Source organism: Dermacentor silvarum, chromosome 8 (assembly GCF_013339745.2).
Source record: "Dermacentor silvarum isolate Dsil-2018 chromosome 8, BIME_Dsil_1.4, whole genome shotgun sequence".
NCBI lineage: Eukaryota > Metazoa > Arthropoda > Arachnida > Ixodida > Ixodidae > Dermacentor > Dermacentor silvarum.
In genome coordinates, this window is record NC_051161.1 from 14,439,450 (window position 1) to 14,452,586 (window position 13,137).

Genomic DNA, 13,137 nt, shown 5'->3' on the forward strand with positions numbered 1-13,137 from the left:
ATACAATAACAAAGTTAAGGTTGCAAGAGGAATGAGCTAAATATAAAAAGACAGAACGGCTAGGAGACACCACTCACAGTGATGTGGCTGAGGAACTTGGCATTCTGAGTCTGTGAGAATGTGGCACTAAAGAGTGCCTCAAATGCCTCCCGAACTGGGGACAACAGAAGCTTGATGTCGACAGGCTTGAAGCCACCAAGTAGGTCACTGCTGTCGCTTTGCTGACTCATGTTGAGCACTACTAAAGGGTGACCTGCATAATGCAAACATAACCAAGGAAGTAAGAGCCTCTTGCATATAAAAACCAGCCTTCCTAGTCAAAAACATTTTATATGGCATTTGCATAGTGCCAACAACCCTGTGCTTCAGTCGGACGATGCTAGTTTTTAGCCGTCATTGTGAGAGACTCCAGACATGAGCAGGCTGCAGTAGCAGGTTTCCTGCCCCATCGCGTACATGTATGTTTTATGATGTTTCTACAGAATTCCTTCACTGGAATTCGACATGCCGACCTATGGCTTCGTGCCGCTATGTAAGCAGTTGGTCTACATGTACAGTTCTGGCCGTAAGATATACATAAGTTTGCAAGATTCACAGTATGGTGTTCAATGCACCGACTTCATCTGTGAACTCAGCCGCTTAGTGGACATGCCAACCATTCACTATTTTGCACTAACTGTAACAGTTAAGTGCAGCACATCTGATTCAACAGTCACACAGTATATTTAAAGGAATGTGTACAGCATTTTTCACACTAATGAGAAACAGCATACCGTAGTAATGAGATGCATAACTTGCCTAAAACCGTGGAGGCAACAATAGTCACCTCTCTTGAGCCAAGAATGATATGCTGGGAAACAGTGGCTGCATAAGCTGACCAAAAATGTTAGTGTTTGCGAGACCACTTCGGCTGTGCTAGATTATGATCACGTAAAATTGCTACACCAGTACACAAGATATTGAAGCATGCCGAACTTCCTAATTTGCTTCCCTATTATTCGCGTGGTTTGCTCTGATGAAATCCTGAATGACATAAGAATTGACAAAAGTTGTGCAGTGGAACCCCTGTTACGCATGTCCGATTATGCAACATCCAGGGCTTTATGACAGATTAGCGCAGTCCCAGTAAACTCTCCATGGAGACAATGCATTAGAATTTATATGTCCGTCTCATACGGCAACCAGCGTGAAGCCAGGAACCCAACGACGGACCTCGCACCGTCTTCTCTGTCAGGAGGGGGAGAGCGCACTTTTTCATACAGAGAGATCCGAATGGATCCGGCCAGTTTCGGCGTAGCTTTCTTGCTGCCATGAGGAAAGAAAAAAAACAAAAAAACTAGGAGAGACCGTCACGCGGCAAGCCTTCGCGAGCCAACTCTGTGAAGCCATCCTTTGCTAGAGTACACTCTACCATCACCTTTTCTCTCTCAAGAAGTCAGCCCGGCACGTGATCCTGTGCCCAGCAGCATGCTCTGCGCACTAGGCTCAGAGTGCTTGGTTTCCGGTAGGCTTTATTCGACGTGCACATGTTCAGGTGCTTCGCTAACTTCACCAACCACTCACTGCACATTTTCTCCCTACGCGCTTGTACAACTTCCACTGTTTATTGCAACTTATACATTTATTGCCTTGAGGCCTTTGTTGCAATGCGCAAGTACAGCAGTCAAATGTTACTGTCCTTGTCGTCTTTTTTGGATGAGGGTGCACTAAGCATGGGTTCCTCATCATAGCACAGCGGTGGTAAACACTAAATCATGCCATGACATGACGTTCAAGGGTTGGGCCAAGTTTGCTTGGTTTTAACTTTGTTGGAGAATGCTCCCTCCTAGTCTTCTTCCCTTTTCCCTTCCTCCATGTTCACTGCCCTGTTGTGGCCGTGTCTCATTGCTGTGGCCGTGTCTGTGGCCGTGTCTCATCATTTCCATCCCTTTCCTCTATACGCTTTGCTCAACCATCGCCCACATTGGTTGTGCTTTTACACTCTTGACGTTTTCTCTTAGTACTTGCTCCCATAACGAGAGTCCTCCATGTTTTCTCTTTGTCAGTCGTGATCGGAGTGAACAGCGCTCAGACAGCCAAGTAACTCAATCGTCTCCGTGTACATCCTAAGTGATGTGTTAGGCAACTGCAACGCACAATGTTGGGGAAACAAACAGCACTGTTGCTCGGGGCCAAGCTGAAGATTATCTAAGATGTGAAGAAACGGCATGGAGCCACGAAGGCCAGCATCACCCGAGATTCCAGAATCTTCATGAAAGTAGGGTACCATAATGATTGAATCAAGCAATTCCTATATGCGACGCAGAAAGAAGGAATGGTGACATAAGCAGGAGCAATATTCTCTGGCAATCACTTTCAGAGATACAGCAAACCCTCATTATAACGAAGTGAAAGGACGGACGAAAAAATTCGATAAAAGCAATTACTCCATAAAAGCTAAAAAAAGTTGACCTTAAAAATGTTGCAGTTTCACCCAAAGGCGAAGCATCAATTGCGATAGAAAATTAGTAGAGAGCTATACGGAGCAAGGATAGTAGTTTTATCAGCTGTATAAACTTGGCCATGCAACAGCACCAGCAACGCGCAGAACTGTTGTTGACGCCGTCGGCGTTTTGCCGCGTTCACACCGAACGCGCGCCAGCTTTGGTGACTATTGATAGTGCCTCTGGGGGCGGCTTGGAGGTTTTCGACGAGATCAGAACGGTCTGCTGCAAGTCCGCCTTTCTTGACAGAATCTGCATCTATCGGTGTAAAGTTCTGGATAGTAACGGTGGTAGGCCACCAGGTTCGGATATGTTTCTGTTTGCAACAAGCGCCATGCTGTCGCTTGCCGTCTTCTTAGCGAGGAGTGTGCCGGGGGGAAACGGGCCCTGCCCAATTTATAGTGTTGGTTATCTCGGTAAAGCTGGCCATCCGGTCTCTCTCGTTCCAGTGTTTGCGTGTCAACCTGCTCGGTCCGTCAGTTCTCGAGCCAGGTTGTGCACTATTTCGTTCCGGGAAGGGAGGAGTGTGCGGGTGCCCATATAATGCAAACATCTCAGTCTTCAGGAAAGTTGGCTAAAATTCTTACTGCTTCCGGCGAGATTCTTCCTTTGGCATAGTTCTTGACGGCGGTCTTGGAGTAGCTGACTATGATGTTGGCCTCCGTGGAGGCTATTGCCAGTGCTAAGGCAGCCTCCTCTGCCACCTCGGCCTTTCCTGTTTTTACAGTGCCACTAACTCTGGAGTCACATTCTAGACTGGTAGCAACTATCGACATACTCTTTCTATTTGTGTACTCTGCCTCGTCCACATAGACCACGTCCCTAGCACTACTGAATCTTTTGTGGAGAGCTCTCGCTCTTGCGATTGATTCTTCTATCTTCGTGAAACTCCAGGTGCATGTTTCTAGGGATTGGGAGTATTGAGAGATTCCCTTATTTTCCTTGGGATGTCTCCCCGCAGTCTGTGCTGTGCTTCGTAGGATACTGCGATGTCGTGCAAGATGTGTCTGCCCGTCAAACTCTGCGTAAGTCTTTCATACTGCGCCACTTTCTGGGCCTCATAAGTTCGTCTAATGTGTTGTGCACGCCGAGTGCTAGCAACCTGTTGTTTGACGTATTTGCTGGAAGTCCCAAGGCTTGCTTATGCGCCCTTCTAATGATACATTCTATCTTGGCTTTCTCCGTAGCATAGAGCTTAAGGTAAGGAACCACATATACAATACGACTGATTACGAATGTTTCTATTGATCGAATAAGATTGTGGTCTTTCATGGCATAGTTCCTGTTGGATATCCACTTTATTAGTCTAATTGTTTGGTGAGCACTATTATCCAGTAGTCTAATGGATTCTCCATTATGACCGTTTTGGATATGCGGAGTCCCAGTTTTCTTAGGCTCTCCACTATCGGTATCCTGGTGCCTTCTACTGTGCAAAATAAAGTTTCTTCATTCAGACGCCACAGAGTGTATGTTTAACACGTTTTACATGCAAAAAAACAGTGCGGGAAACAGGACAAGTGAAAGGACACGGATGCAGCGCTGTCCTCTCACTTCTGTTTTTTTATGCTGTTTTTCTTAAATGATAACTCTACAACTAGTTCACCTTTATTCTACTTCAGTACCTTTTACGTGCTTCATAAGTTGTGTTTGGTTATGTGCTTGATAAGCCAATCACATAATCAACAGCAATGCTCATACATGCCTGTACTTCATGTGCCCACCTGTGATCTCAGCCAGATGCTGAACAGCTGCAGTTTTTCCAACACCAGTCTCACCGACGAGCAACACTGGTTCCTCACTGGCTACTGCAGCTGCCAACTGCTCAGTCAGCACCAAGGCATGCCGGGTCCCAGCAAATGTGCTTCGTTTCGTAGCTGTTGACAATGGATCTCTTGTTTGAGCTTTTCGCCGAGGCAACACAACACGACCCACAGTGACTGATGATGCAGTCTCCTTGATCTCTGGTTTGTTCATTGTGCAAAAAAAAGTGCCTGCAAAGATTAAATTGAGCATCATGAGCAGCATAAAAAGAATACAAACCCAAAGAATTCTCCAGGGCAGCAGAATGCAGTATTACAAATAAATCGGTGCTGAGATGATGCACTATAAAAAATATTACACCCTTAGGGGCATATCTTGTCCCCAAACAATAATCGTCATGTCTTGCTTCCTTTCCTTTCTCGAAAACTCTGCGCTCCCTACTTTAATGTCAGGAATGCTATGTCATGCCGATAATCAACATGGCATTCATGACCTGGCACAATGCATTAAAGAAAGGAAAGGCACTCGAGGTTGATCACAATTATTGCTTGGGGAGAAGATACGCACAAAGGTTCAAACTTTTCGCAGAATGTAACTGTGTTATGGACAATAACCGGGATTTTTTATCACAGCTACAGCTACGTGAAGTCATTCACATCTTTTCTTTTTCTTGGAGTGATAGTGTAGAAGGCGTAAGTACTCTTTGTGAGCAGTATTTCAAATCCAAACTAATTCAGTGAATACCGCCATGAAAGGCGCAGTCAACAGAACAAGGAAGATGGAACACATGCGCTGCTTTTCTTTCTTGTCCTGTCGTTTACGCTGTTCACCATGACATTCACAAACCAACTAGACCAATTTCGTACTCTCGTGAAGTGATTGAAATCATTGCCAATTTGTGTTAACTCACCTGTTCAGTAAATGACAGAGCAAACGACTACTTTGACCTGTAAGTAGCAGTGCGGATCATAGCCAGGCCTCATCAACATGTGTAGCTGAAAGTTATACACAATGATAGAAAACTGTCTTCTAAGAGTCAAGGCTATGAAGGCTGCACATGCCTTATTTGCTTCATGTTGACACATATCCCTAGTCGGGCTGTGTAAATGAAGCACAACATAAAGCAAAGTGCTCTAAACAAATTTTTGCCTGGCTGGAATTGTAATGAAACGACCAAATTGATATTACCGTTGAAATTAGATTATTCAAACTGCAAGATTATTCGAACATTTTAACAACCCATCTATGTCCGAAAAATCAAGTCAGTGACTGTATCTGCAACAAAGCATGCTACTGCCCATCCATAAGCTAAAATTTGCCTTTTCCATATTAGTTGTTTAAGTGCAGACCTCCGATTGTTAAGTCCAAGGAGTGCTCCACACTGCTGAGCCAGAGCCTGCCTCGTGGCCGGATCCCGGATGCTCTGGCAGAGGCAGTCCATTGTGTCCTGGAATGCATGCTGAGCAGCCTGCATTCCCTCCAGACAGAAGCCACGCAGCACAAGCCGCTGACACAGCTTCAGCAGGTCCCTGCATATTAGTTCAACCACCCAGCCCGTCAGGGTCTTTCTTAAACATACGATCGCTGGATGGAAATCTAAGGAAGTTGAACAGAGGTCAGCACATCAACATACTTCAGTACAGACACTTCCAACGTAAGCGGTTATGGTGCAGGACCGAATATAAAGCGTTTTTTTTTTTTTTTTCAGACTCTCGTTTACCCTCCCATACAACTCCATGTAGACGCATACTACAGTCGAATCTCGATAATTTGAACTCGAAGGGGCCGAAAATTTGTTCGAATTAAAAGAAGTTCAAATTAAAAGAAGGACTTATTCTTGTAGTATTCGTGCACCATAGCACGATGTACGAACGGTGCGAGTTGTGAAATGCGGCGTGCAAGCAAGTAGCAAGCGAGGGCCACGAAACTGCCCATACCGGCCAATGCTCGCTTCCCGATAACGGCAGAAAACGAAGCTTCAGGGAGCGGGCGGCAGCGGCATGGCGCGCGTGCAGAGACCGCTGAAGGTGAGGGAGGAGGGCAGCAGAGAAGCGGATTTGGCCTTGGCAACGCCGTCGCTTCGGTGGCAGTGGATTCGGTGGCTCCCCTCGCCCTCCCTCTAAACTCCCTCGTAGCTCCCCCACCTTCAGCTGTCTCCGTGCACGCTTGCCGCCGTGCCGCTTAGCCGGTCCCGCCGGCCAGGCGCCGGCTTAGCCGCTCCCTGAAGTTTCGTGTTCTGCCGTTATCGGTTAATTATCCGGACTGGGCCAACTTCCTCGCGGAAGTTGGCCCAGTCCGCTAGGTGGAGAATTACAGGAGACGCTAGGTTACAGAAAATTTGCTAGGTGGAGGATTACAGGAGACGCGAGCTATGCGGGGAAAACAACATTAGGGGACGCGTGAGAGTCGCGCATCCACATAAGGTGCACCGGCCGAGAAGAGAGTGACAAGAGCAATTCGAAGGAGGAAATTATGTGAAGCAAACAAACAAGGATCCAAGAAAAGAAAATGCGGCAGCAGCACACCGTAGGTGGGCGTTCTATGGATGTACGGGGTTGCCTAAGTGACGGAGAAACCTTTGTTTCAGCCGCCTGTCAGCAGCACGTGCTCCGCACCAAATGTGCGCACAAGTCACTCTTGTTTGGCTTTTCAGTTCATGTACAAAATATAAAAACAGTTGGATTTTTTTTTTTTAGACAACGAAGCTGTCTCACCTGGGCGTTTGCCGTCAGTTGTATGCTGGAAAACCTTGCCAAGCGATGACGTCACATGCGTAGCCTAGCAACGCCTAGCACACAGCAGGTGCGAGGCATTGCTAAGCGACACACATGACGTCATCGCTCGGCGCAGTTACCCTCTCTCTAAGGTCACCCTCGCCACAGCCAAGCAGTGCAGTGATAGAAAGACGACAGGAGGCAGAAAGGAGACTGTCTTCTACTGCAAGACATGCAGTGCAAATCCTGGCCTCCACCCTGGCGACTGCTTCGAGCGATTCTATACTATGCACAAGTACAGCTGACAGCCAAGGGTACAGAGAAATGTTTCTCAAATAAATCCCCTAACATGTGTTTGTGTACTAGAGCATTTTTTGTGCATGGCACCCAAAATGTACAAATGGCTTCTGACCAGAACGACCGCGAACTGGGTAAAGGCTTATGACCGCAAAGGGTTAACGCCACTTTATAGTCCGACGCAGCATGCGTGTCAGCCAGCGTTGGTGGAGGTTGGCGACACCAAGTTCGTCACGTTATGGTAGCGAGCAAACCGATCCCTCTATAGTCCAACGTGTGCGCCATGCGGCGCCGCCTAGACGCATGCACATTTTATACGAAACTAAGAATTTCAGGATCATAGAAAACTGCGAACTCGCTGCACATGCCGCCATGCGGTGCATTCTGGGTGACAAGGCCGGGACGAAATGCATCATGTCGCATCTTGACGCTGGCTGCAAAAGGGGCACGCCGACGAACGCCAAATACATCAGCCGCGCCTCGTGCCGGACTAAAGAGTGCTGCACTTTCACTGGCGTGACGTCGCCATGCCGATCGCGCTCGGGTGTCAACACTACGTTGGACTATAAAGTGGCCATTAGAAGACTGCACCGACCCCGAGTATCGTCCTGATACTCGGGGTCAGCTAAGTTCACCTAAGAACCAGCCAAGCCAAACTAAGTTAAGCAAAGGAAAGCAAAGACAAAGCTAAGAACCAGCCAAGTCAAACCAAGCTAAGCAAAGGAAAGCACAAGCTAGGGAAGGGCCACCAGCTTCGCCGTTTGCCCAGCCTTCGCACCACTTAGTGTGAAGCTGGCCCTAATTTTTTTCTTTTTCTATCTTTTTTTCTGGACACCGGAAGGGGTCAAAAAAATTTCAAGCCGGTGAGGCCATGGACGCACGCCGTCATGAAATGCAATATTGCGTGTGCGACCTTGACTCCGCAACACTGTTAGCGTAAGTTGTATTCCACAATTTCAGTTCGAATCATTCGTAGTGTCCACATGCCAGCTTCCGCCGTTCTTACCAGCACCTACAAATTTGTTATACGCGTCCGCGGTAGTTTCTGGCAGACAACCCGCAAATCCAATCCTCTTCACAGACGCTACTGTCAGTTCAGCCCATGGATGTGATCTCATGCCCAATCTCTATGTAATCGTCTACAGGTGCAAACATATTGACACACCTAATTGTTTATTTACTGGTGATCCCGTTCTACCGGCTAACAAATGTTTTAGGTTGTCGCTCAGTGCAAGATGCGCATTTCTGTGTCTGAAGTTTCACAAATGTTATCGCTGGTTCGGTCTGTTGTCAACGAAGCTTGTGTATGCGTGACACAAATTGCGTACAGTAAAAGCCCGCTGTTACGTTCCAGGGTGCTGCGATGTTCTGGCTGTTACATTGTTTTCAGCCGGTCCCGGCATAGCTCCATAAGAAAAATTAAATTATGGGGTTTTACGTGCCAAAACCAGTTCTGATTATGAGGCATGCCGTAGTGGGGGACTCCGGAAATTTGGACCACCTGGGGTTCTTTAACGTGCACCTAAATCTAAGTACACGGTGTTTTCGCATTTTCCCCCCATCGAAATGCGGCCGCCGTGGCCGGGATTCGATCCCGCGACCTCGTGCTCAGTAGCTCCTAGAAGACCCAATGCATTGGTAACCCCACTGTTGCATCACACTGTGGGACCGTTCCTGCATCATGCGCTGCGAACTGCCACCCGCCCCGGCTATAGCGGCCGCGTTGACTTTTCATGGCGCTTGGCTTGGTGGCTTGACAATAAGCCAACAATGGCTTCTACTACTGATACAGGCAGTATGCCCGGTGCTAGAAAAGACCTTTCGCCAATATTGCCTCTCACAGTCCCCACTCGCCGCAAGACACGGTGACATTTACAAACACAGACAACTGAGAGGAATAAACAACCCGCATCCCCATGACTTCAAGGAATTCACATGACCTACCTCTGGGAGATGGTACGCCGCACCGTGAGCCAGGTTGACGCAGGCAGTGAAAAATATCAAGCAGACGCCCTGCCATTGGCTCCCTGAGGCCAGTAATGCACAATCATCTGCACAGCAACATGAACAGCACCACTTGATATATGCATGTGAAAAGCAACAACAGATGAACAGCAGTTGTAATGCCTGGTTATCTTTAATGCTGATGAGTTGAACATAGGCATGAATGGTGTGATTTCACAGTAGACTTCCGTTAATTCGACTCCGACTAAGTCGGCTTTTCAGCTAGTTTGATCCTGGCCGAAGGTCCCGCTTGACACCCATGTATTTCTACGGGCCTAAACTTTCGTTTTCGAACCTATATTTGCCTTCACCAGATCATTCGAGCTGGACCAGGCAGCAACACACACCTGACCCCTTCAAGGGGACCCCAATAGACACCCCATTAGTGGTAGTGCCTGTCTCGGCGGAGCTAAGAGGACAGTCAATGCGTTGAACACACGTAATATCTGTAGAAAACGCCTATTTTCAGTCTACCCCATGAAGTTGGTTAAGCAATTACCGTGGCTCACAATGTCTGATTACCATTTTACCCATTCTAACATCGGCTTTTTTTTTTTTTGTATTTTTTCTCTCATGAAAATTGGGCTGCTATTGTCTGCGCAGTGCAATCTGACACGATACCAAAACCGTCTCCATGTTAATGTGCTTTACGGCACAACATGTAAGTATAGCGACGAAGGTGACTTGAGATCCAACAAAGCTGACTTTAGGAAACCAGCAACCGTTGTGCAATGCATATTAGACCCTTGCCCATTTTTCTTGCTAAAACGGTGCGCGTTAGATTTCTACTTATTTAGGAGCTTTAATGTCATTCGTCATTAGTTTTTTTACTTTGGACACACAGAAGGTGGGTGCGAGCTTGATTCGGGAATGTGTTAGAATAGGTCAAATACTGCCAAGTGAATCAGCGTGTGTTTTGGCGTTCATTCTGCACCCGGCTTCATTTGACCTGCTGGATAATTCCATCGTTTTCGTCGGTCTCACAAGGGTCGACTGGATAAATTTTATTTTATTAGAAGAGACGAAGAACGAAAGGCAGGGAGGTTGACCAGGGTCATACATTTCTGCCAGCCCTACACTTGGGGAAATGGGAACAGAAGAATTTAAAAAAAGAAAGAATCAAACACCTGCCAAATAATGTTCATAGACATAGTTACTAGGCTTGAGTGAATATTCAATATTTTAATGTATTCCATCGAATAGTATGCTATTCAATATTCGGTTCAGCTAGAATTTCAGTATTTGAAGTTTTCAAAATATTCTAAACGAACAAATTTGATATTTTTCTACGTACAATTACACCCCCAGGGTAGTTACTACACCCCGTTAGAAATAAATTTGTGCATTTAACCTGCGAAAAAAACTACATACAATGCCCAATTCTTTCTAAAAACTGTCTCCATTCATGATGCATGAATTATCCATGTCATATTTTTGGCCAGCTGCTCCATTCCCCATCTATTTGGCAACGCTGATGGAACATAACTTTGCCATAAAGGTGGTTTCAGAGCAGCCTGGCTTGCGCTGCCACAAAATCATACCTTGAGCGAAATTTGCACCGCCATGAAGCCAGACCTGAAGTTGAAATTCGCATGTAACCGCACCCCAATTTTAATGTTCGATTTTCACATTTTTTTTATCTATACGTTTACAGAATGAAAAAAGTTAAGCGTGCATGTTGCTGTTGTCTAAACATTTTAGCCTAGCACACAGAAAATATGATTGGCTTTTGAAGGAATAACAGTGGCACAAAAGTTTGCTTTATACTTTTTTTTTCACACCCACAAGAACTGCGTGCGGCGCTGCTGGCCATTCCAATGAGGTACTTGAACTTGGCCTAGTTGGCGGACTAGCAATAAACATGTCATGCGTTCCCATGAGGAATGAATACAATCAACGTCCGATTGTTCAGACTCCTTATGGGCAGCGAAAATGTCCAAAAAATGAATGCATGCCTTTTACGTGACAGTTGCGCCTTTCCACTATTAGTATGCTTCACTGCAATACATCGCGTGTTCTTTGCAGCGTAACACTGCTGTATAGCGGTGAAGCTGACTTTTGGGAACCGGCATTATGCAACACGCCGTGCTTTCAGTGCTTTCAAGCCATCGACGAGGATTACAAAGGCGGAGTCGGCGCCGTTGCTGACAGCGGCAAATTCTTTCAAATATAAACATGTAACCGAATAGCAGGAAGCTTAGTAGCGAACGTCAAAGCAACTAGGCCTAGCGTTACCAGGGTGGTGACTATGGCTGCGAGCAGTAGGCTGCCAGAGTGCCAGTTTGAGGCTTTATCAAAATGGCAGTGGTGGTGGCTTCGATTAATGCTGTTTTGCACCTGTGGTCACAGTCAAAAGTCAGGCAAATCGAATGGCGAAGGGTTTGGCGTCCAAAATTTCAGACGTTCTTGTACATTGGCTCTATGGGGTATGTGGTTGGTGCCGTGAAGGCATCCAAATTATCGGGCATGTCAGAAAAATCAGTAGTTGATTGTAAATGTTGATTGTAAAACGTTGTAAATGTTTATTTGTAAACGTTGTAAACGTTGATTGCAATCAGTAGTTGAGTGTAAACAACAAAGGCAGCACCAGGGTCTATCAATAGTTTTCATCCGGTCATGAAACTTCCCCAAAGGTTTCATATAGGGACAGAGGGTGGCACCAGAGGCTCTGGCGTAAGTAGAAGGTGAACAATTTGCAGCGCCAGATGGCCAGCTGCGCGATCATGCAAATCTTTCAGAGGAAAGGCGCTTCTTTCATTTCAGCATACTTGTAGAGTGAACATGCAACGGGAACTTTTGGCAAAATAATTTCATGTGTGATACACAGCACCGTTTTATCATTGACGTCGCCCCCCTCCACCTAGTAGCCTTCCTTACACAAACCGTTTTCTTTGGCTGTCTCTATTTTACTGTCTAGTTAGTTGGATAAGTCAGTTATATTTGGTTAGCAAGTACAGTGGTTTAGTTATTCGTTGATTAGTTAGTAAGTTAATTATATTTGCATAGTTATTATATAAGTAGGTTTTACTGAACAATTTTGTTATTTCAGTTAGATAACTGAGTTAATCAGTTGGTTAGGTTAGGTTAGGTTAGATATGTTTTGATTAGTTAATTGACTTTGTTAGTTACCTCATTTATTAGTTAGTTTAGTTGGTGTATGAGTTATTATTAAGTAATTAGTCTATAGGTTGAGTTGGTTTTGTTACTGTAGTTTGTTCAATTACTTATTATTCAGTTTAGTTAGTTAATGTAGTTAGATTATTTAGCAAGTCAGGTTAGTTATCAGTTTGACAATTAGTTTAGTGATTACCTATTTGTTTGGTTAGTTAATCAGTTGGTTAGCTTTGTTGGTATAAAACACTGGCTTTTTTACGCCAATTATATAAAAATGCGACGTGAACTTGCTCTGTAGTCGGTTTCTAACAATGGAGTAGTCCAGTGTACAATTTGAATTAGAATTAAGCTGCTGTTGTGAATGCAGTTGAACCTGGAAATGAAACAAGGCTTAGTTGTTTCGAAATTGTTTGCGTTTACGTTTCTGCACACTGTTCAAACAGCGCCGATTTGCACATTGTTCAACAATATACACACACCGATACAGGCAGTCGACCCTTGCGCAATAGCGAGCGTACGCAAAGAACGCCTACGGTGTCCCTCCAGCGTGTGCTCCAGTCCACCTTCTACTTGTGTTAGCAGCGTGGTGCGTCTACAGCGGGCGCTATATGAAGCTTTCTCATAGCATTACACAGAAGTTTCGTGACCAGATAAAAGTACTGAAGGACCCTGGCAGCACCTAACCACATGCAACACATAAAGCTGTTTCACGATGGGAGAGTCCTCGTAGCAGGTGAAGTAAGGAGTAAGGGTTAAGTGGATAA

The 13,137-nt window shown here is 45.7% G+C and overlaps 1 protein-coding gene across 1 annotated transcript in view; it reads right to left on the minus strand.

Annotated features, from left to right (window-relative positions):
- LOC119461954 (midasin-like) overlaps positions 1–13,137 on the minus strand; it is a 268,647-nt gene that overhangs the window by 226,288 nt on the left and 29,222 nt on the right. The window contains 7 exon segments of the mRNA XM_049672349.1: positions 78–253; positions 4,205–4,474; positions 5,232–5,239; positions 5,594–5,773; positions 9,200–9,224; positions 9,227–9,282; positions 9,284–9,306. Of these exon segments, the coding sequence (XP_049528306.1) occupies positions 78–253; positions 4,205–4,474; positions 5,232–5,239; positions 5,594–5,773; positions 9,200–9,224; positions 9,227–9,282; positions 9,284–9,306 (738 nt within the window).